At 40.6% G+C, this 24,630-nt stretch overlaps 2 protein-coding genes across 3 annotated transcripts in view; both read left to right on the top strand.

Moving 5' to 3' along the window:
• The window catches only part of LOC140494226 (Na(+)/H(+) exchange regulatory cofactor NHE-RF3-like), a 46,958-nt gene extending 33,376 nt beyond the window's left edge, over positions 1-13,582 (top strand). For both annotated transcript variants that reach the window (XM_072593410.1, XM_072593408.1), the window contains 4 exons: positions 989-1,185; positions 4,551-4,784; positions 9,731-10,057; positions 13,042-13,582. In XM_072593410.1, the coding sequence (XP_072449511.1) occupies positions 989-1,185; positions 4,551-4,784; positions 9,731-10,057; positions 13,042-13,077 (794 nt within the window). In that variant the 3' untranslated portion in view covers positions 13,078-13,582. The remainder of the gene's footprint in view (positions 1-988; positions 1,186-4,550; positions 4,785-9,730; positions 10,058-13,041) is intronic.
• Positions 13,583-15,747: 2,165 nt separating this feature from the next.
• Positions 15,748-24,630, top strand: part of ube4a (ubiquitination factor E4A (UFD2 homolog, yeast)) — a 57,351-nt gene continuing 48,468 nt past the window's right edge. The window contains exon 1 of the mRNA XM_072593407.1: positions 15,748-15,838. The gene's annotated coding sequence lies outside the window, so the exon portion shown is untranslated. The remainder of the gene's footprint in view (positions 15,839-24,630) is intronic.

Raw genomic sequence — 24,630 nt, 5'->3', positions numbered from 1 at the left:
CCTGCACTCCCCTACTTTTGTGTTACTCCTCCCTCTTTTCGCTCATTCATCCAACAAGCCTTGTTTGTGGAGCCACCTTCCTGTCCAATCTACAATCAATCCAGAATCAGGCCACAATCTTAAAACGATAGTTAAGCCAATTAGGTGTGAAATGAGGAAACACTGCCATAAAAGGAATGGTGAAGATCTGGAACTGTCTCCCTCCACAAAGATTCTGTATACTGGAGGGGGTCAATTGTACACTTGTGTGTATGTATGTTTAGTTGGAATTCTCAAGTATGAAATCAATGGCTTGTTGGGAATGAGTAGATCTCCTTCTGTACTGTCTATCAAACACTCTCATTGTGGGTGCTGCACAGGTTAAGTATCGAGTATATCCATCTCGATATCTCCCCACAAACAAAAACCATAACAACAAAAAGTGATATTAATGTTAAAGGTTTAAAAAAACATTGTTGGTAAGATATTTGACTTGTCAAATTACTTGAATGTTTGCACATAAATTGACACTGAGAATAATTGAAGCCATGTTATTGGCAATTGGTTAAGGTTCATTCACTTTGCATTCAGTGTTCAATGGAAACACAACAAGAAGTATATTGGCTGGTTTGAACATTAGCTCAAAAGAGTATCCTCAACAGAAGAAATGTGAACCTTCCATTTTCACAAGCATCCAACAGGGAAGTAGTTCCAGGCAAATGTTTTGAAAAGCTCTCCATTACCTGGGGCTCTTTTTGCTTCATATTTGGGTCTGTTGTAGCCTTTTTGTGAATAGTCAACAACTCCATTATCATTGCATCATGATAGGACTAGAGTGGTAGAAGGGGAATCAACTAGACCTTTGTCTTTCATCATCTAGCAGTTTTCTTTGTCCCTTCTTATGATAAATTTCATGAGCAAAGTTAATCAGCCAAAGCCAGTTTGTTGTGGACTCCTGATGACCATCATTTTGTCTTGGTCACCACGCCTTGACTGACTTATGTTTCAGCTCAGTCTTTGTGGGAAGTGGATGCTGGAAGTCCAGCAGAGAGATGTGGGATGAAGGAAGGAGACCATCTGCTGGCTGTAAACAGGGAGAGCATTGAGGGACTACACCATGACGCGGTGGTGAGGAAGATCAGGGAAAGTGGCAATCAAGCCACCTTCATAGTCATCAGTTCCAAAGAAGATAATTATTTCACATCTGTGAGTATTTCACTGCTTTAAGCCTTTCGCCACTCAATTTTTATCTACTGAAAGCAATAGGTGTCACTTTTTTATTCTCTGTATTGTGTGAAAGGGACAACTTACAGCAAAGATTTTGTACCTTGATAAGACATAGTCTATAAAGACCAACTACAGCTGTAGGTAGAGATTCCTGCCTAGCAATGTTGTTGATGGAAAATATTGAGGAAACTTCACTCAGGATCTAACCAACACTGTGCCTCCTCTGGAATAGCTTGACGGGAACAGTGTAGAGGACTGTCTGATTGATAAAAGACAGAGTGGAGGTAAGATAGGCATTTTCAAGATAACAACCTGTAACTGGAAATTTTTTTTCACTGGAGTGTAGGAGGTTGAAAAGTGACCTTGTAGAGGTTTATAAAATCATGAGGGGTATAGATAGGGTTAATGGTAGGTATTTTTTCCCTAGAATGGGGGATTCCAAAATTAGGGGGCATATTTTGATGCTGAGAGGAGAGAAATCTAAAAAAAGATTTGGGGGCAATTTTTTAGACAAAGGGTGGTTCATGTGTGGAATGAGGTGGTGGATGTGAGCACAGTTACTGCAGTTAAAAAAACACTTAGGTACATGAATAGTACAGGCTTGGAGGGGTATTGGCCAGGAGCAGGCAGGTGGGACTAGTTTAGTTTGGGATTATGTTTGGCATGAACTGATTCGGCTGAAGGGTCTGTTTCCATGCTTGATGACCCTATGAGCAGGCCAGGGATTAGTGCTGGGCCCACAACTATATACAAGAAATATTATCGAATGGACAAGAGAAGTGATTGTAGTATGGTGACAAGGTTTGTGGGTGACACAAAAATAGCAGGGGAGGCAATTGCTGAGGGTGACACAAAGAGTCTGCAGTGGGATATAGAGAGGTTAACTGAGTGGGCAAGAACATGGCAGATGGAATATAATGTGGCAAAATGTGAGGTTATACACTTTGACAGAAAGAATAGAAGAGCTGAATATTATTCAAATAGAGAAAAGAAAAGCAGAAGATTGCAGCACGGAGGGATTTGGGAGACCTCATGCGCGAATCAAAAAATTCAGCAGGTAATTGGAAAGGCTAACAAAATGTTGGTCTTTATTAGAAAGGAAATGGAATATAAAAATAGGGAATAGACTGGATGTTAGAAATCTGAAACAAGCACACTGAGAATGCTGGAGAAACTCAGCAAGTCTGGCTGCATCTGTAGAGAGCAATCAGTGTTAATATTTTGAATCCAGTATGATTCTATGAATGTTAATTCTGTTCCCCACTCCGTTAAAAACAGGGATGTCTCGTTAAAACTATACTCCGCACAAGTCAGACCAGTTATACTGCAAACAATGTTGGTCCCCTTATCTAAGATATACTAGCACTGGAGGCAGTCTGGAAAAGATTCACCAGGTTGATCCTGAACATGGAGGGACTTTCTTCTGAGGAGGGGTTGAGTGGATTGAGCTTGTATTGATTTGAGTTTAGAAGCAGGAGTAGCAATCTGATTGTAACATGTAAGGGGTCTGCCAGTATCTGTGGAGAGGAATCAGAGTTAATATTTTGGGTCGAGTGACCCTTCCTCAGAACTTTCCTCAGATGCTGCCAGATCTGCTGAGCTTTTCCAACAATTTGTGTTTTTGTTTCTGATTTATAGCATCCACAGTTCTTTCAGGTTTTAAGGTTCTTAAGGGGCTTAACAGGATAGATGCTGAGAAGATGTGTTTTCCCTTGTGGGAGAATCTAGGACCAGAGGGCATAATCTCACAGTAAGGGGGGGAATTTCTTCTCTCAGAGGGAAGGGAATCATTGGAATTGTTTACCACAGAGGGTTGTTGAGACTGGGTCATTAAGTATGTTTGAGGCTGAGATAGACAGATTTTTAATCAGTAAGAGAATCAATGGGGAAAAGGCAGGAAGGTAGAGTTGAGGACTATTAGATCAGCCATGATCTCACTGAAGGGCAGAGCAGGTTCGATGGGCTGAATGGCCTACCTCTGGTCTGTCATCTGTAGGAGCTTTACTCTCTTCTCTGTACCTGCTCTGGGAGTGTTTCATGGTAGTAGTGGAGCAGTATCTTTACTTTGTATCTAACCTGGTATTTACCCAAGGAAGTTCATTTTAAGCCGAAACTACTCCTACCGTCAAACTTTCAAAGAAAGAAATTACTACAGAGGAGTGCAGTGCTGCATTTTAAATGTAACTAAAATGTTTCCCCCTTTAATGAGAGCAATTTAGGACAAGCATTCAGTATGTATTAGATCAGGAGGAGCTTCATGTATTTGGAGGATGTGAATGGTTGCCTGGACAGCACTGAACTCAACTCTATTGTCAAAAATGCTTCGTATTGAGATATAGAAGCAAGAAAGAGCAGGGACTAGATGAGTAATCACAGGAACAGGAGAGGGCCATTCAGCCCCTTTATCCTATTTTACCATTCGATGAGAAGTGGCTGATCTTCAGCCTAACTTTTCACACAGGCAAAAAAAAATCTCCATTCCAACATAGAGATAAAAAATAGGAGCAAAAGTGGACCATTTGGCCCCTTGACCCTGTTTTCGTCAATCAATAAAATCATGACTGATCTATTTGCATTTTGAATTCCACATTCCCATTGTCTCTGATGACCTTTGATTCCCCTTTCTGACAAGAACCTATTCACCTCTTGCTGAAAAAATATTAAGTAAATAAAGCTGGATAATGTCAAATATTTTTGGATCACATACAGAAAAATAATGTGCAAGATTCTGGCAGAAAAGACCAGTTGAACCCACACCAAAATAGCTGGTGCATTTGAATTAAATACCAACTTCCCTCCCCAGCCACCTCTGCTCTTTCCTGTCTCCACTACCTCTCTTTCTCCCTTACCTCTTTATCCCTCCATCGCTCCTCCCCCCCCCAACTTCTTCCACCCCTCACATCCACCTCCACCCATCCAAGATGTACTTAATCACTTTGACAATAACTAAGTTGATAAATAAAAAATTAAAAACATTTGAGAAACTCAATACTCAGTGAAATGAATGTTAGTGAGAAAGTGCTGGAGAATCTCATGGCATGGCATGATCATGGCATCTGTCATTGCACCAGTTCCAAAGAAGACTCATACCCGATTCAAAATGTTAACTCTGTTTCACTCTGTACAGATGCTGCCAAACCTGCTGAGTTTCTCTGACAATTTCTGATTTTATTTCAGATTTCCAACATCTACAGTATTTTGCTTTCATAGTGTGTGACTTGTTTGGTCCTAAGTACCATATCAAGGTACTGTTCTTATGGTACACATTATCTTTATGTTAATGAGTACTAGGAGACTAGTGAACATAACGTGAGCTAACAAACCCTTTAATTTGTCCAATGTAGTTGGGTTTGTCCCCTTTAATTTGTATGAAAGATGATGTTGAAGAACAAATGGAATCAAAACAGACAACTGAGAGCCGTCTGCCACTTGAAAAAGCTCCTCCATCTCTGTGCCACTCCACAGCTCAACAAGCAAGTGGTTCCAAAGCAAGGCTTTGCCATTTGGTGAAGGGCTCCTCTGGATATGGATTTCAAATTTACTGCATCACAGATGAGCCTGGAATTTATATCCAAGAGGTTAGTTCCCCCTCTTACAATTGAAAGAAGACTGCTGTTTTAATGTTGCTGCTAAGAAGAGTTGCTGATACTCACACTTACAAAAGCATTTGTCAACGGAAATGATTAAGACAACTTTTGGGACTGTTTTGTAAGAGATGTGGGCACTGCTGGCTAGGCTGGTGTTTATTGTCTACCCCAATTGTCCCTCAAGGAGGTGGCCATGTCCTTTCTGAGCCACTGAGGCCCCTGTGATCAAGGTGCTCCCTCATTAGTTAGTTAAAAATCACACAACACCAGGTTATAGTCCAACAGGTTTAATTGGGAGCACACTAGCTTTCGAAGCGACGCTCCTTCGTCAGGTGATAGTCAACAACACCGGCATCTCCGAGTCCTCATTAGTTAGGAAGTGTAAGGATTTTGATACAACAATGTTGAATGGAGATATATGTACAAGACTCTGAACAAGTTCTGTTCAGCTGTCATCCCTATGCTCACTGACTTACATTGACTCCTGGACCAGAGACACTCCAATTTTAAAATTCTTATCCTTGTTTTAAATTGTAATCTTGATTGTTGGTACATTCCTCAATTTTTTTTCACTCTCATTTTTTGCCATCTCCTAACCCTTATTTCTCATATTACTAATTATCTGTCCTACTTTGACTTACCTTTTGTAATTCCTCATTTGATTTCTTTCCTCCACTATTTCGTTAAAACCCCTGTTATGAAGGTGTCGAGGTGTACTGTAACTTTAAGAGAGTTGAAGGACTTAGCAAGCACATAGAGTGCTGGAGAATTTACAATGTAACGTTTGATCCAGCAGCTAGCAATACCTGGGTTGCTATGAGACAAAAACAAATTCAAATTCAGCCAATCAGTTTAAATTATGCCCCAAGATACTAACCTCCTATAAAGTTTGCATTTGGTATTTTGACGATATTAAAATAAATGAAACGATCTGATGCTTTGGAGTATAAAGCCGAAAACAAAATGAAAAGTTGGAAGAGAACTGCCAAGTGACCAATATATACAGACTGCCCCGAGAATAGCTCTCTTTAAAGGTACCTTTCTCTATCAATGATCTATGAAATAGAAACCCTAAGAAGAAGAAAAGAAGACTGAGGAAGATACAAAGAGAAGATTTGACAGCTGGATGGTTTTGAAATTTAAATTTTTGGGAGATCTTAATTGGGGGTTTTATCAGACCAGTATTATAGAAGGGAAAGTAAAAGATAGGTTAGAGAAAGGAGTTGTAAATAATTGTTAGTAAATCATTCTCTGTTAGACTTTAAAAAAAATTTAAAGTGAAAAAAACTTTAAATAGTGACCTTTGAGAGAGTTCTTGGCCTCTCGAATTTTAACAGATTATAGCACGGGTTAAATACTTCTATGTTGCTGGTTTAAACTAACAGGAAGGGGTTTACCACAATTTGTAGCAGTTTGGGGGCATTCATCCAAGGTTTGAACTGGTTTAGACAGATTTGAGGGTACAAAAATATTCCAGCAGATTTAAACACTTGCAGTTAGTGTCCTAGATCTTTAAATAAAATGTAGGTGAGACAATTTGTTTAATTTTGGTGACTTGTGGTTGATTAAATTAAAAGTGAGAAAAATGGCTCTTAAGGTTACAAAAGAGGTTCTGAGATTTGAAGATGATTCTCAAACTTGCCAAGAAAGTTTAGAAGGAAAGAAAAAGGCTATACTTTTAGAATTAGCAAATAAGCTAGATTTGAGTTTAAACAAGGACAAACGTAAATATGAAATTGTAAGGCAGTTACTCAAACACTCAGGTGTGTCAGAGAAACAGATAAGAGCAGTAGAGGTAGAAAAACTTAAATTACAATTGAGAAAACAGAGTTAGAAGATAAACAGAGAGAGATGGTTCTTAGCTGAGCAAAAGAGGGAGAGAAGAAAGAGAAAAAGAAAAAAGAGATGGGGGGGAGAAAGAGAGAGAAGATTCTTAGCTGAGCAAACAGAGAGAATTTGAACTTGACAAGTCAGGTTAACAGGATAGAGATTAAAATACAAGGTAATATATACAAATATGTCAAAACTCTGCTACATTTTGATGAGAAAGATGTTGAAGCCTTCTATATTTCATTTGAAAAATTGAGTAGGCAGATGGAGTGGTCCAAGGATTTATGGGTAATGCTAGTTCAGACTAAACTGGTGGACAGAGCTAGTGAGGTATTGGCTGCAGTATCAGATGAGGGGTCAAAAGATTATGAAGAGGTTAAACAGGCTATTTTTACCAGAAGCATAGAGACAGTGGTTCAGAAACATGAAGAAGGAACCAGGTCAGACTTATGTTGAGTGCGAAAGAATTAAACATAGTCATTTTGATAGATGAGTGTGTGCTTTAAAAATAGATAGGATCTTTGAGGCTCTGTGAGAGATTATTCTGCTGGGGGAGTTCAAAAACTCACTCCCAGAGATGGTAAGAATTCACGTGGAGGAACAGAAGGTTCAGGAAGTGAGAAGGGCAGCAGAATTAGCAGATGAGTGCATGTTGGTGCATAAGACAAGGTTCTGGCCAGAATTTCATCCTGTGAGGGATAGAAGTTGGGAGAAGGGGAGATCCTACCACTACTAAACCAAGAGTAACAAATATTGGTAAGAGTTTACCACAGGTTAAAAAAGATGCCCAAGAGGGTGGAAAGGAGGTCAAAGGCCTCAGGTGTTTCCACTGTGGTAAAGTGGGACAGGTAAAGTTACAGTGCTGGTTGTTAAAGAAAGGCATGGTGGGAAAATATATGATGAAAGAAGCTAATCCAGTGACATTAGTGAAGGTAGTAAAGGAGACCCCAAGAAGAGCTAAGGAGCTACAGGAGAGTGCACAGCCTAGGCAGGGACTGGGTATGGAGTTACTACCTGATCTTTCCAAAGAATTCACTCAGAAAGAATGGGGGAGAAGGACAAGAATGGATAATTTTGAGATATACAGGATCTAACCAGTCGCTGATAGTAAAGAATGAGCGAATATGCACTCTTTCTGATCTGTTACCCAAGATTGTGATAATTTGTGGGATAGATGGACAGAAATTTAGTGTTCCCTAAGTAAGATCAGATTGGAGTGCCAACTCAAGATTGTGGAAGTAAGAGTGGGAGTGATTGACAATTGTCAGTTTCAGGAATTCAGTTTGTTCTTAGGAATGATTTGGCAGAATTCAAGGTGGGAGTGATATTCCTTGTTGTGGAGAAGCCCAGGAAGACCAAGAAACTGAAGGGTTAAACAGAAATATCCTGTTCTTTTCCCAGACTGTGTGGTAACCAGATCCCACTATCATAAGTCACAGCACGAAATGAAAAGTAAAGAGAAAGATGAAAAAGTTAAGGTGAACTTAGATTGAAGTTATCCATATGTTATAGTAATGTGTTTAAAGAATAGAAAAAAAAGAAGCCATCTTTTATTATGATGGTTCATTTTTTCTTAAGATTAGATTAGATTAGATTAGATTACTTACAGTGTGGAAACAGGCCCTTCGGCCCAACAAGTCCACACCGCCCCGCCGAAGCGTAACCCACCCATACCCCTACATCTACATTTACATTTACCCCTTACCTAACACTATGGGCAATTTAGCCTGGCCAATTCACCTGGCCTGCACATCTTTGGACTGTGGGAGGAAACCGGAGCACCCGGAGGAAACCCACGCAGACACGGGGAGAACGTGCAAACTCCACACAGTCAGTCACCTGAGGCGGGAATTGAACCCGGGTCTCAGGCGCTGTGAGGCAGCAGTGCTAACCACTGTGCCACCGTGCCGCCACCGTGAGTGGGGAGGTGTGATGAAGGTGTAAGGGGTACTGTACCTTTAAGAGAGTTGAAGGACTTAGCAAGCACACAGAGTGCTGGAGAATTTACAATGTAACATTTGGTCCAGCAGCTAGCAGTACCTGGATTGCTATGAGACAAAAACAAATTCAAATTCGACCAGTCAGTTTAAACTATGCCCCAAGATACTAAACTCTAATCAAGTTTGAATTTAGTATTTTGACAATATTAAAACTATTGGTCTGTTGCTTTGGGGGGGGGGGGGTGGGGGGTGGGGAGTTTTACCCTGTGTCATAACACTCATCTCTACTTTCCTCCTTATGTGATTTGCAAAAACGCTGGCTGCATCACAATTCAGGTGTAGACTATGCTCATGGTACAGCCCCATTTTGCCCCAGTACTGGTGCCAGTGGTCCACAAGTTGGAACCTACTTCTCCCACACCAGTCTTTGAACCACAATTTGCAAACAAGGAATAATAGTAGGCCACTCAGCCTTTTGAGTCTGCTATCTTTCTTCGCTGTAATCTTTTATTTATCTAATTTATGTACCTATCAATCACTATATTGTTCGCTGCTTCTACTGCACATCACGTTACTGCCCTCACTAATGTGGCTTCCTATCCCATGATGACAAACCCCTGCTCTTAAACAAACAGGCCAAGAGAACCTCAAATCTATTGTGCAATTGAAGAGGCTGACACACCTGCACTCCTGCCCTCAGAGACCTCTTACCCACCTCTCTCACAGTCATACCCTCCTGTGCCTGACCACTGATCAAATCAGAAGACTCTATTGTAAATTGCAAGGCCACCTCCTGGGACAAAGAGTTTGGGTAACCTACCCCCTCTCTGATGCATCATTGTGTCTGTAGTCTGGCCTCCAGCTCATAAACTCTGAGCCTCCGGTAAATTCAGCTTCAAACACTCACTTGCCCTGGATCACAATGTTATTCAGCAACTCCTACATGCTGCAGCCATGATACACCACCTGTCCTGCCATCCTTGATAAATTTTAATGAATTGCTTATTTGTATTATTCGTTTTTTAAAAAATTACTTAATATCTTGTTATGTTGCTTAGTAGGGTACCTTAGAAGGGAACCTTAGAATATTTCACTTTGCTGACAGTAGTTTATGAATGCAAGTTTTTGTCACTGTGCTGATTTCTCCCTTTGTGAGGGTGTTTACAGGTTATCCCTGAAGATGTTGGATACAAAGCGGGACTCCGGGATGGTGATATGGTGATTGAGGTAAATGGAATGAACATAGAGAAAGTCTGCTATGAAGATGTTCTTGAGAAGATAAAAGAAAATCAGCATGAAGTGACCCTTCTGGTCATGAATAAAAAGGATTATTGGTACTGCAAGGATAACAATGTCCCAATTAGGAGAGAATCAGAAGACCATGAAACCAGCAAAGCTGACAGTATGGAGAAAAGGATTGTCTCCAGCACTAGCACCAGGAAAAAAACAAATAAAACCATCAAACAAGAAAACAATACTCATCTTGTTAACAAGGTAACTTCAACAAGACCACATCCATCTGAAAATTTATTTCGGGGATAAATATTGGTCAGGATCCCAGGAAAGAAGTCTACATTCCTCTTCAGATTAGATCCAAGCAAACTATTCTATTGACCTCGGTAAAAGAGGTCTTAGTGGATCAGACAGCATCCTCTGAGAGAAAGCAAGCTAACAAGTCATCTAGACTTGAAACGTTAGCTTGCTTTCTCTGTTTGGATGCTTCCCAACTAGCTGTGATCTCCAGCATTTTTTGGTTTCAGTACAGGTTCCAGAATCTGCAGTAATTTGCTCCTAGAAGTATTCTTAGTTTAACCATCAGTATTCCTATCAGTACCATCAGATGGTGCAGTACTCCCTCAGCACTGACCAGTGAGCAGGTTTATGAGCTTTCCTGAAGTGAGGTCCTTATCTCAGCAGGGGTGCTAAAGAATCAAATGTTTTATTACATTGAGAAGCTGAGGTAAAGGAATAAAGATGAGAGAGAGGGGCCTGTGGGGTGGGGGTGGTGGGTGCGATGCAGATTTGCAATAACACTACAAGGACTTGGAGGGTTAATATGGAGGTTGCACAGACCTGACCTAAAAATCACAAAATTGTTATTGTGCATAAGGAGGCCATTCAGCCCACCATATCCATGCCACCTCTTTTCAGTTCCACAGGAACAGAGAAATTAGGAGCAGGATTCGTCAGTTTAGCCCTTTGAGCCCCCCTTTGCCATTTAAAATGATCATGACTGATCTTATCCCAGTCTCAATCCCACTTCCCTCCCTGCTCCCCATAGCCCTTTATCCCACTTTTCATCAGAAACATATTTATTCCTTTTTTGAATCTGTTGATTGAGTCTGCCTCATTGCACTTTGTGGCAATAAGTTCCACAGATTCACAACCCTCTGAGTGAAATAGGTTCTCCTCTTCTCAGTTTAGAACCTACGTCTTTTCACTTTATATCTATGACCTCTTGTTCAACACTGTCCCACAAGTGGAATCATCTGTTCCACATTTGGGATGGCAGAATGCCTCAGTGGTGAGCACTGCTGCCTCACAATGCCAGGAACCCAGTTTCGATTCCAGCCTCAGGTGACTGTCTGGGTTTCCTTTGGGTGCTTTGGTTTCTTCTCACAGCCCAAAGATGTGCAGGTTAGATGAAGTGTCCATGCTAAATGGCCCATGGTGTTCAGGGATGCGTAGGTTAGGTCCATTAGTCAGTGGAAGTATAGAGTGATAGGATAAGGGAATGGGTCTGGGTGGAATACTTTTGGGAGGGTTGGTATAGATATGTTGGGCCAAATGGCCTGTTTCTACATAGTAGGGATTCTGTGATTCACCTTATCAATCCCCTTAAGTATTTTATACACTTCAATAAGATCCCCCCTCATTCTTCTGAACTCCAGTAAGTACAACTCCAAACTATTCAAATGTTCCTCGTGTGATAACCCTTTCATCCCTGGAATCAACCTGGTCAACCTCATTTGAACTGCCTTCAGTGCCACCACACTCTTCCTCAAGTAAGGAGACCAGAAATGGACATAACACTCTAGATGTGGTCTCACCAAAGCCTTATTTAACTGTAACAGCACTTCTTTACTTTTATAAATGCCAGGATTGCATTTGCCTTGCTTATTCCAAGCTGTACCTGTATACTTACCTTCTGTGATTCATGCACAAGGGCACCCAGATCCCTCTGCACTAATGCACTTTAAATTTGCTTCTCATTTAAATAATAATTTGCCCTTTTGTTTTTGTGGCCAAAATGGACCTTGCACTTAATAACATTAAATTCTTTCTGCCAGATTCTAGCCCATTCTCCGAGATTGTCATTATCCATCTGTAACCTTTTTATTGCCTCATCACTGCCTGCTTTTCCACCTATTTTAATATCATTATGAATTTTGCAATGTTACACTCTGTCCCTGCTTGCAGATCATTTATAGAGATCTGAGCACTGAACCCTACAGCACCCAACTAGTTACAGTTCACCATCCAGAGAGGGACCCATTTATCCTGACTCTCTGCTTTCGATCAGTCAGCTAATCATTTCAGCAGGTCAGGCAGCATCCGAGGAACAGGAAAATCAATGTTTCGGGCATGAGCCCTTCATTAGGAATGATTCCTGATGAGGGGCTCCTGCCCAAAATGTTGATTTTCCTGCTTCTTGGATGCTGTCTGACCCGCTGTGCATTTCCAGCATCTGCAGTCCTCACTTTCGCCTAATCATCTCTCCAAGCCATTACTCTGCCCCTAATGCCCAGGGATTAATCTTCTGGATCAATTTTTCATGTAGCACCTTGTCAAATGCCTTCGGTAAGTTTAGATAAAGCACATCCACCGGGTCCCCATTATCTATCTTGCTGATTGCATTCTCAAAGAACTCCAGCAAGTTTGTCAAGCACAACTTCCCTCATGACACTGGCGAGGTGAGTTTTGTTCCAAAGAATCACAGTGAACTCGAAACATTAACTCAGTTTCTCTTTCTACGGATGTTGCCAGACCTGCTGAGTTTCTCCAGCATTTTCTGCTCCTATTTCAAATTCCCAGGATTTACTGTACTTACCTTTTATTTGAGAACTAATAGACTTTTGTCAGTGTAGGTGCAGAGAAGCCCAGAGCCCAGTGGTAAGTTTAACATCCTTGCTATTAAATCCAATGGGGAGTTCAGGGGAAACCCCTTTGCCCATACAGTGGGAGAACAAGGAACCCATTGCCGCAAAGAGTTCTTGAATAACATTTGCGCATGGAAAACTTGTCAAATACACAAAGGAGAAAGGAAGTAGACGGATACGTTGATAGATTTAGATGAAGAAAGGTGTAAGGAGTCTTTTTCAGACTGGCATAGACCTGTTGGGCCAAATGGCCTGTTTCATTGGAGTAAATGCTATATAATACCTATTTTACAAGATAACAAAATCCACTTTATATTGAGCATTCCTTTCTCAGCAAATTGTTCCTTAAATTATTTTTGTTTACATTTCTCTTGCCAGGTTTCTCAGCTGAAGGACAGCAATTCAATCTGCTGAAGCTTGGCATGTCAAGCCGACCATTCCAAGAAATTCTTACCTGCTATAACAGACAAAGACACTGGAGAGCTCAGTGCATTTTATTAATCCCTGGAATTATCGAGATGGAAGGATGCAGTTTAAATAAACTTGCTTTTTAAAAAATTTCTAAAACAAAGGATCACAGATTATCACACTTCAAACTCATGGTTATATTTGGAAAAGAGTTATCCGGATCAGTTTGGAAGAACAATTTGCAGTGCGTTTCTTAAGAGTGACTGTGCACTTACAGCACGATGAGAACGAAATGTATCAACTGGCATCTGAGGGAGCAGACAGGTGTTTAATGTTCAGTATTCTGACAATCTGCTTTCCTGGTTGCTAGGGAGTCAGCAGTGGTATAATGCCCTCTGACTCTCTGCTCTCTGGTGGGTGTACCCCATTACTCCTGAAGCTGTATTTGGGAAACTGTATTACTATGACATTGTATAATATTTCAATAAAATGTTTAAAGTTTTAAATTATACTTTGGACTAAACACCTTTATATGTTAAAATACTGTAAGGAAATTTGCCAATATTGGCACACAGGATTTAGTTATTTTTAGCTGTTGCATTGAATAATGTAAGGTACACTTCGGACTTTTCCAGATACATTTTATTTAATTTTACAGCTGAATGCAAGTTTGCAGATGTCTTTATTGAACTAATTCTGCAGCTATATATGCTTCTGTTAAATGGGTTAGCACAGCCTGGGTCTATCAAATAATCCCAAATTGCAAATAAACTCTGACATAAAAATATATATGTCTACTACACTCCTCTGTCAGTCAACAAGGACATAATACCATTTGACTATTGTGTATAGGCTAAATTTGTTGTCTAGATGTTTACAAAGATTTTTTTAAAAGTACACAATGTGAAAGATTCAGTGCAATGATCAAATTTATATGGTAATTTCATAACTGAGTAAATTTATCCCACAACTATAGTGTCTATAACAAATAAGATTTCTCTCAAAGTTCTGAGGAACAGGCTTTAGTTGTATGATAGCACACTGTTGGGCTAGTTGACTGGATCACTGGACTAATGCTCTCAGCCCATGAATCAAATCCCACTGTGTTTGTGGGGGTGCTTGCAAATCAAATTCAAACAAATAACATCTGGAATAAAAAGCTAAGAACGGTTATGGTGAGTATAGAACTACAGATTACATAAAAAACCCATCTAGTACACTAATACCATATAGGGAAACAAAATTGCCATTTTTACTTTTCTAGTGTATATGTGACTCCACAGATATGTGATTTACTCTTCCTGCCTTAGGAACAGCCGAACAATGTAATTCAACAGCTTGTAAGAAATCCCACTACCATTCTGTCATGACCAATTAGGGACCTGCAATAAATATTGGCTTTGCCAGTGCTGGCTGCATTCTGTGAATGAATACTGAAAAAAATTCATTCTTAGGAATACTGATTGCCCCTTTTATGTAGAGAAGCTAAACAACTAGATGGCTGAAGATCACAAAAATGATTGTGTTTTTTAAATAAATATTCTTCTGTATAGAAATGAGCAAATGACTCTTATTTATGCAGTATCTGATCAACTGTCTTCCAAAATAACTCATAATTAATCTTCAAAATGTGGTTTCCTTGGTACTGATTAAAGGAGCAATGTTGGCAATAACACCAGTAGAAGTATTTGCTTTTTGAGTTCAGTTGCTTTTATTGTACCCAAGGAGACATTAGTTTAAAGTCCCATTCAAAAGATACAAAAATAGAGCTAACATTTTGAATCCACTATGATGTCAATTATCCAGTAATTACTGTTTTTATTCCTGTTGAGCATTGCCTGTTCTTGAGTTTTTGGAAACTTTGCAACGCTTGTAACTTGATCCTCCTGCTCTGAACATATAAAGTTGAGAATGATAATTTTTAAAAAAATTCATTTGTGGTTTGTGGACATTTCCCATCCCTAGATGCCTTTGAGAAGGTGAGCTACCTTCTTGAACTTGTTATGGACCAGGCCAAACCTCCTCAAAACATTTCAAGGTAGGCCAGTTGTTTTAAGCAGATTCAGTGTGGATATTCCAGGAGTAATGCGAATGGCCCAAAAACTCAGTTTTAAACAAAACAGAATTTATTTATACACAAGCAAAATAAAACCGAATTTAGAATAACATAACTTACTGATGCTGTTCCAAATACTTGCTACATCCCCATAAACACCCCCTTGGCAAAAAAAAAGTCAAATCAAACACAGGTTTTAACAGGAGAGATGTCAGATAGAGAGAGGATCAGCATGGAGCTGTTTCTATGGGTTCCCAGCCCATACTTGACTAGCTGCTACAAACAAAACAGCTTTCTAAAACCAAACCCTGAACTGGGAGAACTTTCATTGTGCAAGTGCTTTTTTAAAAATACTTGAAAGCTTCTTCAAGTAGATAAACCCAGACGTATTGGGACCTGTGCCTTTATGATCCCTCTGGACAACATAACCTTGTCAGAGGAACAGCATCATCACAAACTGTACTCTAGGTTTAAGCCACAATGTTGTAGCCCAGCACTTTACTGTGCTGACTCCAGAACTCCAGCATCCTTCCAGTTGTTGTTGTAAACCTGATGGGCCCACAGTGCGCCTGCGTGACGTCGTTCAGCTGTGACGCGTTCTCCCGCGAGCCCGGTGCGTGCGCAGGCCCGGATGCGCGCACGTTTGGGAGCCCGGGCCTCCGTGTGACGGACAGACGGAGCCGCCACCATCACCGGGCAGCGGAGCCCCAGGTAAGGGCGGCTCGAGCGGGGACCGTTTGCCTCCCTTTCCACCTGCCCTCAGCCTCGGCCACAGGCCATCCCGGTGAATGTTTATAACATCACTTAATCCGGAAATAAAGATCCTTCCCTCAGCGGCGGGGAAAGTGTCCCCCTTCCCCAGCTCTTCCACATCTGGGATCCCTGGGCCTGCTCTCCTTCAGTTATATTATTTATTTTATCACTTCTTATTTCACTGCATGGTCCTCCCAGCTCCTAACTTTCCTCAGTCCTCTGAGGTTAGAAACTCGTCCTGTGTCTTGTTCTTTTGATAAAATCTGGTAGCTCGTTCCTGTGAATATTTTAATATTTGGTATAAATGTTTAATTTTCAAAGAGATCTCCCCCCCCCCGTTTTGTACTGTCTTTGCAGGCCTCACCTCTCAGGCAATTTTATTTCTCTCTCTGAGCCAGGCTTGACCCAGGCTTTCTGCACTTGCTGATAATTCATTGTTTCTTTTTGTATACTAGACAGTTAAATATGTACTTTGTCTCAAGAGCTCACTCTGATTCTCTCTTCAACCCTCTCTCCTATTTAGTCATAAAAGATGTACAGCAAGGAAGCAGACCCTTTGGTCCAACCTGTCCATGCCAACCAGGCATCCCAACCCAATCTAGTCCCACTTGCCAGCCCCCGGCCAATATTCCTCCAAACCCTGCCTATTCATATACCCATCCAAATGCCTGTTAAATGTTGCAATTGTACCAGCCTCCACCACTTCCTCTGGCAGCTCATTCCATACACGTACCACCCTCTGTGTGAAAAGGTTGCCTCTTGGGTCTCTTTTATATCTTTCCCCTCTCACCCTAAACCTATGTCGTCTAGTTCTGGACATCCCGACCCCAGGGAAAAGACTTTGTCTATTTATCCTATCCATGCTCCTCATAATTTTGTAAATCTCTATAAAGTCACCCCTTAGCCTCCGACACTCCAGGGAAAACAGCCCCAGCCTGTTCAGCCTCTCCTTTTAGCTCAAATCCTCCAATCCTGGCAACATCCTTGTAAATCTTTTCTGAACCCTTTCAAGTTTCACAACATCTTTCCGATAGGAAGGAGATGAGAATTGCACACAATATTCCAACAGTGGCCTAACCAATGACCTGTACAACCGTAACATAACCTCCCAACTCCTGTACTCCATACTCTGACCAATAAAGGAAAGCATACCAAATGCTGCCTTCACTATCCTATCCACCTGTGACTCCACTTTCAAGGAGCTATGAACCTGCACTCCAATGCCTCTTTGTTCAGCAACACTCCCTTGGACCTTACCATTAAGTGTGTAAGTCCTGCTAAGATTTGCTTTTCCAAAATGCAGCACCTCGCATTTATCTGAATTAAACTCCATCTGCCACTTCTCAGCCCATCGCCCATCTGATCAAGGTTCTTTTGTAATCTGAGGTAACCTTCTTCGCTGTCCACCACACCTCCAGTTTTGGTGTCATCTGCAAACTTATTTTTCTCAGATCTTCAGAATAAGGGAGATCAGTTCACTACCTCTCACAGTGTATTTGTGCTACTGCCTGAATTAAAGCCAAGACGGTTTAATTTCAGTTAAGTTGTTTGGAAGACTTTTCATGGTCATTAGACTTTTATAAAGGGTTTCCCTTCACTCCCAGCAAGAATCTTGCTTTGTTAAATTGCTCAGAGTTAGAATATTTTGAATCAGAATTCTGACTAATTCTCTTTCAATTAATGAAAGAGAGATGTTGGTTTATAAGATGCCATGGTATAGATTGAGAGGTGATTTGAATGCACTGTTTTGGATTCTAAAAGGAATGTGAATAATGCACCTGATGAGCAACTTTACCTTGTCCAGAAGAGTCTAAAGGATAGGCACGGAGTTCAGAGAGGTTAAACTAAGAGTCAGTCTGGAGTAATGTTTTATTTCACTGAGTAAGTGGTTAGTCTACAGATTAGACTTCCTTGGAATTTGACAGAGCTGTTGGTGCTATTTCATTCTGTTACCAAATCAGTGGAGTTAGTTCAGAAACTAACATTTTGGAATACAAAATAAGAGTAATTTGATGCACGGATGGTAAATGTATTGTGGTTGGAAGGCAGTATTATCTTTGGACCTCTATCTAAGCGCTTATCTAAGCCAGAAACTTTGTGTCTGTTTTGTGAGACTTCAGCAAAAAAATTTTGGGTGATAGTCCATTGCTGAGGGAGTACTAGATTGACTTTAGGATGTAACATCAAAATAAATCTCCATCTGTCCCTGCAGGAGGATGTTAAATATCTTGCAGCATTATTTGAAAGAAGAGGAAGAAAGTTCTCCCAATGTTTTGGCCAATGCTTATTGTTTGACAAACATCATAAAAAAAGATTATCTGTATAGCTCACATTGCTGTTGTGGGAATTTGCTATGTGCGGATTTGCTGCTGCGGTTGGCTTTTTACATCAGAACTGTGACTGTGCATTGAAAGTATATCATTGGCTGTGAAGGACTTTGAGGCATCCAGACGCCATGAATGGTGCTTTATAAATGCAAGGCTAACTTTCAATGTCTCCCAGGACTCCCCTCACTTTGCATCAAGTTGTTAATTTTGCTGGTCAGCAACTAATGAACCTAAAGGATCCATTAGATATTACCAGCAAAACTAACGTCATTTACAAGGTACCATGGAAGAATTGTAAAAAAACACTACATTGGTCAAACCAGCAGGAAACTTTTCACCAGGATACGTGAAAACCAACTGGCCACCAAAAGACACGACCCACTATCACTAGTTTCTATACATACAGACAAAGAAGGACACCACTTTGACTGGGACAACACATACATCCGAGGACTGGCGAAACAAAGACACGCACAAGAATCAGAGACATGGCATTCTAACCCGAACTCCATTAATAAACACATCGATTTAGATCCTGTCTACCTTCCCTTGAAAAAAAGAGCCGGAAATGACATCACCCTCCTTAAGAAACCAAGAACGATAAATGGAGAGACGGGACACAACACCAGTGCTTCACTAGAGACTTTCACTGATGATATCTAGAATGGTGACGAAATGTCTGAAAGCAAACCTTTAAGCTCAGCGAGCTAACTTACTTACTTAGGGTGATGGTGAATGGCCTTGTTGAACCGCTGAAGTCTATGTGCTGCAGGTAGGTCCACAATACCCTTAGGGAGGATTTCTCGGACTTTGACTCAGTGATAGTGCAGGAGTGGTGATATATTTCCAAGTCAGGATGGTGAGTGGCTTGGAGGGAATCTTGCAGGTAGTCGTGTTCCCATGTATCTGCTGCACTTGTTCTTCTGGATGGGAGTGTTTGAGAGTTGGAAGGTGCTGTCTGAGGATCTTTGGTGAATTTCTGCAGTGTGTCTTGCAGATAGTTTTTTAAGAATTCATTCACAGGGTGAGGCGTTGCTGGCTAGGCCAGCATTTATTGCCCATCCCTTGTTGCCCAGAAGGTAGTTAAGAGTCAACCTCATTGCTGTAGGTGTGGAGTCACATGTAGGCCAAATCAGGAAAGGATGGCAGTTTCATTCTCTTAAAAGGCATCAGTAAACCAGGTGGACTTTTCTGATAATCAACAATGGATTCATGGTCATCATGAGACTCTGAATTTGACATTTTTATTGAATTCAAATTCTGCGTTCTACTGTGCAGGATTCAAAGCTGGGTTCCCACATCGTCACCTGGGTCTCTGGATTAACAGTTCAGTGATAATGCCATTAGGCTGTTGCCTCCCAACAATATACAGTGCTGCTACTGAACATCAGTGTTGGAGAGAGTCAATGCTTCTTGATGTTGGGCCAGACAGGGGGTTGTTTTGTCTTGGATAGTGTAATGCTTCTTGAGTGTTGTTAGAGCTGCACCCATCCAGGCAAGTGGTGGTATTCCATCACACCCCTGACTTGTGCCTTGTAGATTATGGACAGGCTTTGGGGAATCAGGTGGTGAGTTTTTTGCTGCAGGAAACAATTCTCTAATCAATTTGTTCTGAGGTATTATTGTGCAATTATCAATGAATATCCTCACTTCTGCCCTTATGATGGAGGGAAGACCGTTGATGAAGCAGTACACTACCTTAAGGAACTCCTGCAGAGATGTCCTGGAGCTAAGATGACTGACGCCCAATAACCACAACCATCTTCCTCTGTATGAAACCAACAATCGGAGTGTTTGCCCCCTGATATCCATTGATTCTAGTTTTATTAAGGCTACTTGGTGCCACTCTTGGTTGAACACAGTGTTGATGTCAAGGCCTGTCACTCTCACCTCACCTCTGGAATTCAGCTCTTTTGTCCTGTTTGAACCAAGGCTGTAATGAGTTCAGGAGTGCAGCTGGGCGTCACTGAGCAGGTTATTACTGACCAGGTGCTGCTTGATAAGACTGTTGATGGCACCTTCTATCATTTTACTGATGATCGAGAGTAGACTGATGGGGCTGTTTTTGGCCAGGTTGGACTTGTCCTCCTTTTTCAATATAGGACATTCCTTGACAATTTCCCACATGCCAGTGTTATAACTGTGCTGAAACAAATTGGCTCGGGGAATGGCAAGTTCTGGAGTACGTCTTCAGTGCTTTTGCTGGAAAGTTTTCAGGGCCCATAAATTGACCGTCATTGCTGAGTCAAAATCCCAAAGTTTCCACCATGTCGGTTTTGTGAAAGCATCTTCAGCAATGCCCACATCCAATGATCAGATAGAAACAAAAGTACTAATGACTTGTTCAACATTACCTGTGGCATGTGGAGATCTATTATTCTGTTTGGATATTTAAGTTAAGCTGCTAAGAGATTGCCATCCACATGAATTATTTCTGCTTACTGAATATGGGTTGCGCACTTTCCCCTTCTTATCTAAATCTAGAAAGTCTAGCTATACGTTGATAGAACAAAGATATAGGGAGCACATTCCACCTGTTCTCTTGCCCATAGCACCATTATGCACAAGAGCCAAAGTTGTCATCTGACTATTATTTCGAAGCTCCTTGGATGCTGCCTGAACTGCTGTGCTCTTCCAGCACCACTAATCCAGAATCTGGTTTCCAGCATCTGCAGTCATTGTTTTTACCCTGTATTCCCTCTACCTCCCCTTCCTGAAGTTTGTATAATAAAGAATTTCAGGCACGAGACCTGTTACTGACCCTTTGAATTTGTAACACTACATAGAGCAGCAAGTAATCTTAGAACTCAATAGAGCAAGTGGCTCTGTAGAAATGCAGGTCGTTGATGACCAGAACCTCAGAGCTATCATAGCTCTTCAAAATGAGACTGAAGTAAAGAATTTAAGTTTGTCTTCTGCAGCCTCATTGGATGAGTGGTGGAAATTCAATCATGTTGATGTAAACAAATTTGACTAACTGGAACATTGCTTACCGTGTCAATGGTACACTGTAGTAGTTGTTCCTGGCTTCACTTTGCTGCCTTGCTTTGCCGCACCAGATTAATTGTTCTCAGTTAATAATGTTCTATCGTGCAGAAATGCTGTTTGGTTAGTGGCATCACAAAACATAAGCAAACTGTGCAGCCCACCAAGGTGATTGTTTACATTGGTTACACTCCAGATTTGTACAGAAATTAAATTTGGAAAGAATGTGCTTCTGATGTTACATATTTCTTCTAATTCTGGCTATAAGTGTAAAGCTTCCCAAAGTGGGGATCTGGATCCCAAGTGAGTTCTCAAGCTGAAATGTTGGGATCATAAGTTCCGAGTCCATGATGGCTGATCGCTTCTTCCTCTTGCTGTAATAAGCCTCTTTTCCTTCCCACCACTCACTGCTAGGTTGCAATTACTTTCAAGATTTAAAATAGGTTCTCAATGGGAAAATGTTTGGGAAGCACTGCATAAGTGACGAATGGTAAATTAATTTGAATTTGTTCAAAACTTTTCTGATTTGGAATTTTAGAATCTGTATTTGTATCCAATTTATGTTTCAACATTCAGTGACCACATTTAACAACTTAATGTTATTTTAACCTGTTTACGTAAACATGGATCTTTCTCCATAAGTCACTTTTTTTAATCACTCCATCTTTTTAAAAAAACTGCAGTGATCAAGGATTAATTTATTTGGTTAATTTGTATGCTGCTCACTGAACCAGTGCAAACTGGCCAGTTAGCTGTCAGGCTCAATCCCTGGACTGACGTCTTTGCTCAAAATGGTGAAACTCAGCCAAAATTCTTTCTCGTGATCCAGTACGTAGTCACAGTTGCTAATAAAAGTATTGAAGTTAATGGAGAGCAAGAAGGTGATGTTGTCAGTAACCTTGCGTTTGTTAGCACACTCAGTGGCAGAGGTGTGAAAATTGGACATTTTTTAAACAATCCAGTTAATTTGAATTTCATAAAGAATAATTATCCTGTCACTTACCAATGCCATATGTCCTTCCCGTCTGAAGATTTTTTTAAAATTAATTGAAGCACTTCTCAAAGATTGAGGAATGCAGTATAGAATATCACCAACAGTGTGATTTTATGTGAATCTTTAAAGGAGGTTCTCATTGCATGCTTCTGGATTTATATAACAATGATATTTTAACTTTTTATTGGGAAGATTGATTTGCATTTCTGTGGTGACATCAGTTAGTTACAAAGAACTTCGACAATTAACTGGCTTGATATGTAGAAATTGTTAATGTGGGAAATTGAGAGATCTGGCATGTTGAAAGCCTATGTCTGGAACTGGGCATATGCTTTGCTAAGTTGTATCAACACTGACCTCTACCCAAAATTGCCAGGTGCCACAAAATATCGGAAGAATCGAATTTGGCTAGTTACTATTCCATCAGTCTACTCTGACAGAAGCTGAGAACAATGCTATTCAGTGACATTTACTTAATAATAACCTGCTCGGTAGAGCTTAGTTTGAGTTCAGCTAGAACCACTGTGCTACATTAGTGTTTTGGTCCAAACATGGGCAAGAAAACTGAATTCAAGAAGTGAAGTGAGAATAATTTTCCTTTTACATAAAAGCAGAATTTGACATCAAGGAACCATGATGAAATTAAAATGAGGAGGAAGAAAATGAAAGGCTTACATTTATACAACTATTGTATATTATGTAACTATTGGGCATCCAGTGCTTTACTGCCAATGAAGTATCTTTTGAAGTGTAGTTATTGTTGTAATGTAGGAAACGTGGCAGCCAATTTGCACACAAAAACTCTTTGAAAGAGTATTCTGTTTGATTGCCTGTTTATTTGGCATCAGTTAAGGGATAAATATTGGCTGGGATACTGATGCTAACTCCTCCGCTGTTCCTTGAAATAGCACAGTGAAATTGTTTATGTCTATTCAACCAAGCTTATGGGACTTCAGTTTAATGTCTGAATTGAAACTTTGCAGCTCCAACAGTGCACTACTCCTTCAGTACTGCAGCAGAGTGTCAGCTTTGATTTACTTTTATACCCAAGCCCTAGAGTGTGGCTTGAACCCAGCATCTTGTTACTCGGAGCCAGGGAGATCATTGGGTATTAGGCAAAATAGTTTTCACAGACTGGGGTCATAACTGAGGAAAAAAGAAGATAGTTGTTATTGTGGAAGCCAATAATCCAATTGACAAGGTATTATGGGAGGAGGTCATCAGGATATTGTCTTTTGACTCAACTGTTGGGCCAAGTTTGGTTGCTTTATCAAATATCTTTCATCGAGGTCAGAAGTGACAATTTTTGCTGATATTTACATGGTGTTCACTTTTGGTCCCACCTTGCAGAAGCTGAAGCAGTCTGTGCTACATTTGAACAGGACCGAGACACGTGTTCAGGTTTGGGCTGATAAATAGCAAGTAATATTCACACCATACAACTGTTACGGAATGATTGTCTTCAACAAGAGAAAATCTAATTTACTGCTTCCAAGATGTTTTTCCTCTGTGACTCCATTTCGAAACTTGAAAACTGTTGCGACTCTTTGGTGAATGATGGGGAAAGAGGAGGAGACTTATGAGAGTGGGTGGAGGGGTGGGGAATGTTTAGCCATTGCTGTCTTGGAGCTGATGATCTCAAAGTTTTAGCCTGTGAGTCCACTTAGTGTCCTGACTCCCACTTTGGGAAGGCCTATTTAAATTACAACATTTAAAAAAAAATCTTTTAAAATTTACTTGGGAACTGTTTTGTGTGAGCTAATATCAATAGTAAATGATACTGTGCGTTACTTTATTATTTTGAATGATTTAAATTTGGGTTGCTCACAAGTGATGGTCCGTATTGTAGTGCTCCTTTTCTGTGATAAACTTATTTTACATTCTATTACTTGAAATAAATGCATCAAAACATTATTTTTCAATAGCTTGAGAAGTTGCCTTGATTGTTTATATGGTCGCTGAGCTAGGAAGTTGATTTGCAGACATTTCGTCCCCTGTCTAGGCGACAGCTTGAGTGCTTTGGAGCCTCCTGTGAAGCCCTGCTGTACTGTCTTCTGGAATTTATTTGGTTCCATTCTTGCTGCTTCTGGTTGCTGGTTCTGGTAGTTCGTTATAGTGGGTGTTATATTGAGTCTCGGTTTATGTGTTTGTTGATGGAGTCCATGGATGAGTGCCATGCTTCTTGAGAAGTATTTTTGATGCAAAGATATTATAAAAGAATAAATTTCTAAAACTTTGCCTGATTGCACTGATTAATAGGAAATTTTATATTTGTGCTTAAAAATGTGTGGCTGGAAAAGTGCAGCAGTTCAGGCAGCATCCAAGGAGAAAGAGAATCGACGTTTTGGGCATAAGCCCTTCTTCAGGAATGAGGAGGGTGTGCTAAGCAGGCTAAGATAAAAGGTAGGGAGGAGGGACTTGGGGGAGGGGCGTTGGGAATACGA

Source organism: Chiloscyllium punctatum, chromosome 23 (genome assembly GCF_047496795.1).
Source record: "Chiloscyllium punctatum isolate Juve2018m chromosome 23, sChiPun1.3, whole genome shotgun sequence".
NCBI classification, from domain to species: domain Eukaryota; kingdom Metazoa; phylum Chordata; class Chondrichthyes; order Orectolobiformes; family Hemiscylliidae; genus Chiloscyllium; species Chiloscyllium punctatum.
The sequence above is the reverse complement of the archived record's forward strand: the minus strand, read 5'-3'. Positions and strand labels throughout refer to the sequence as shown.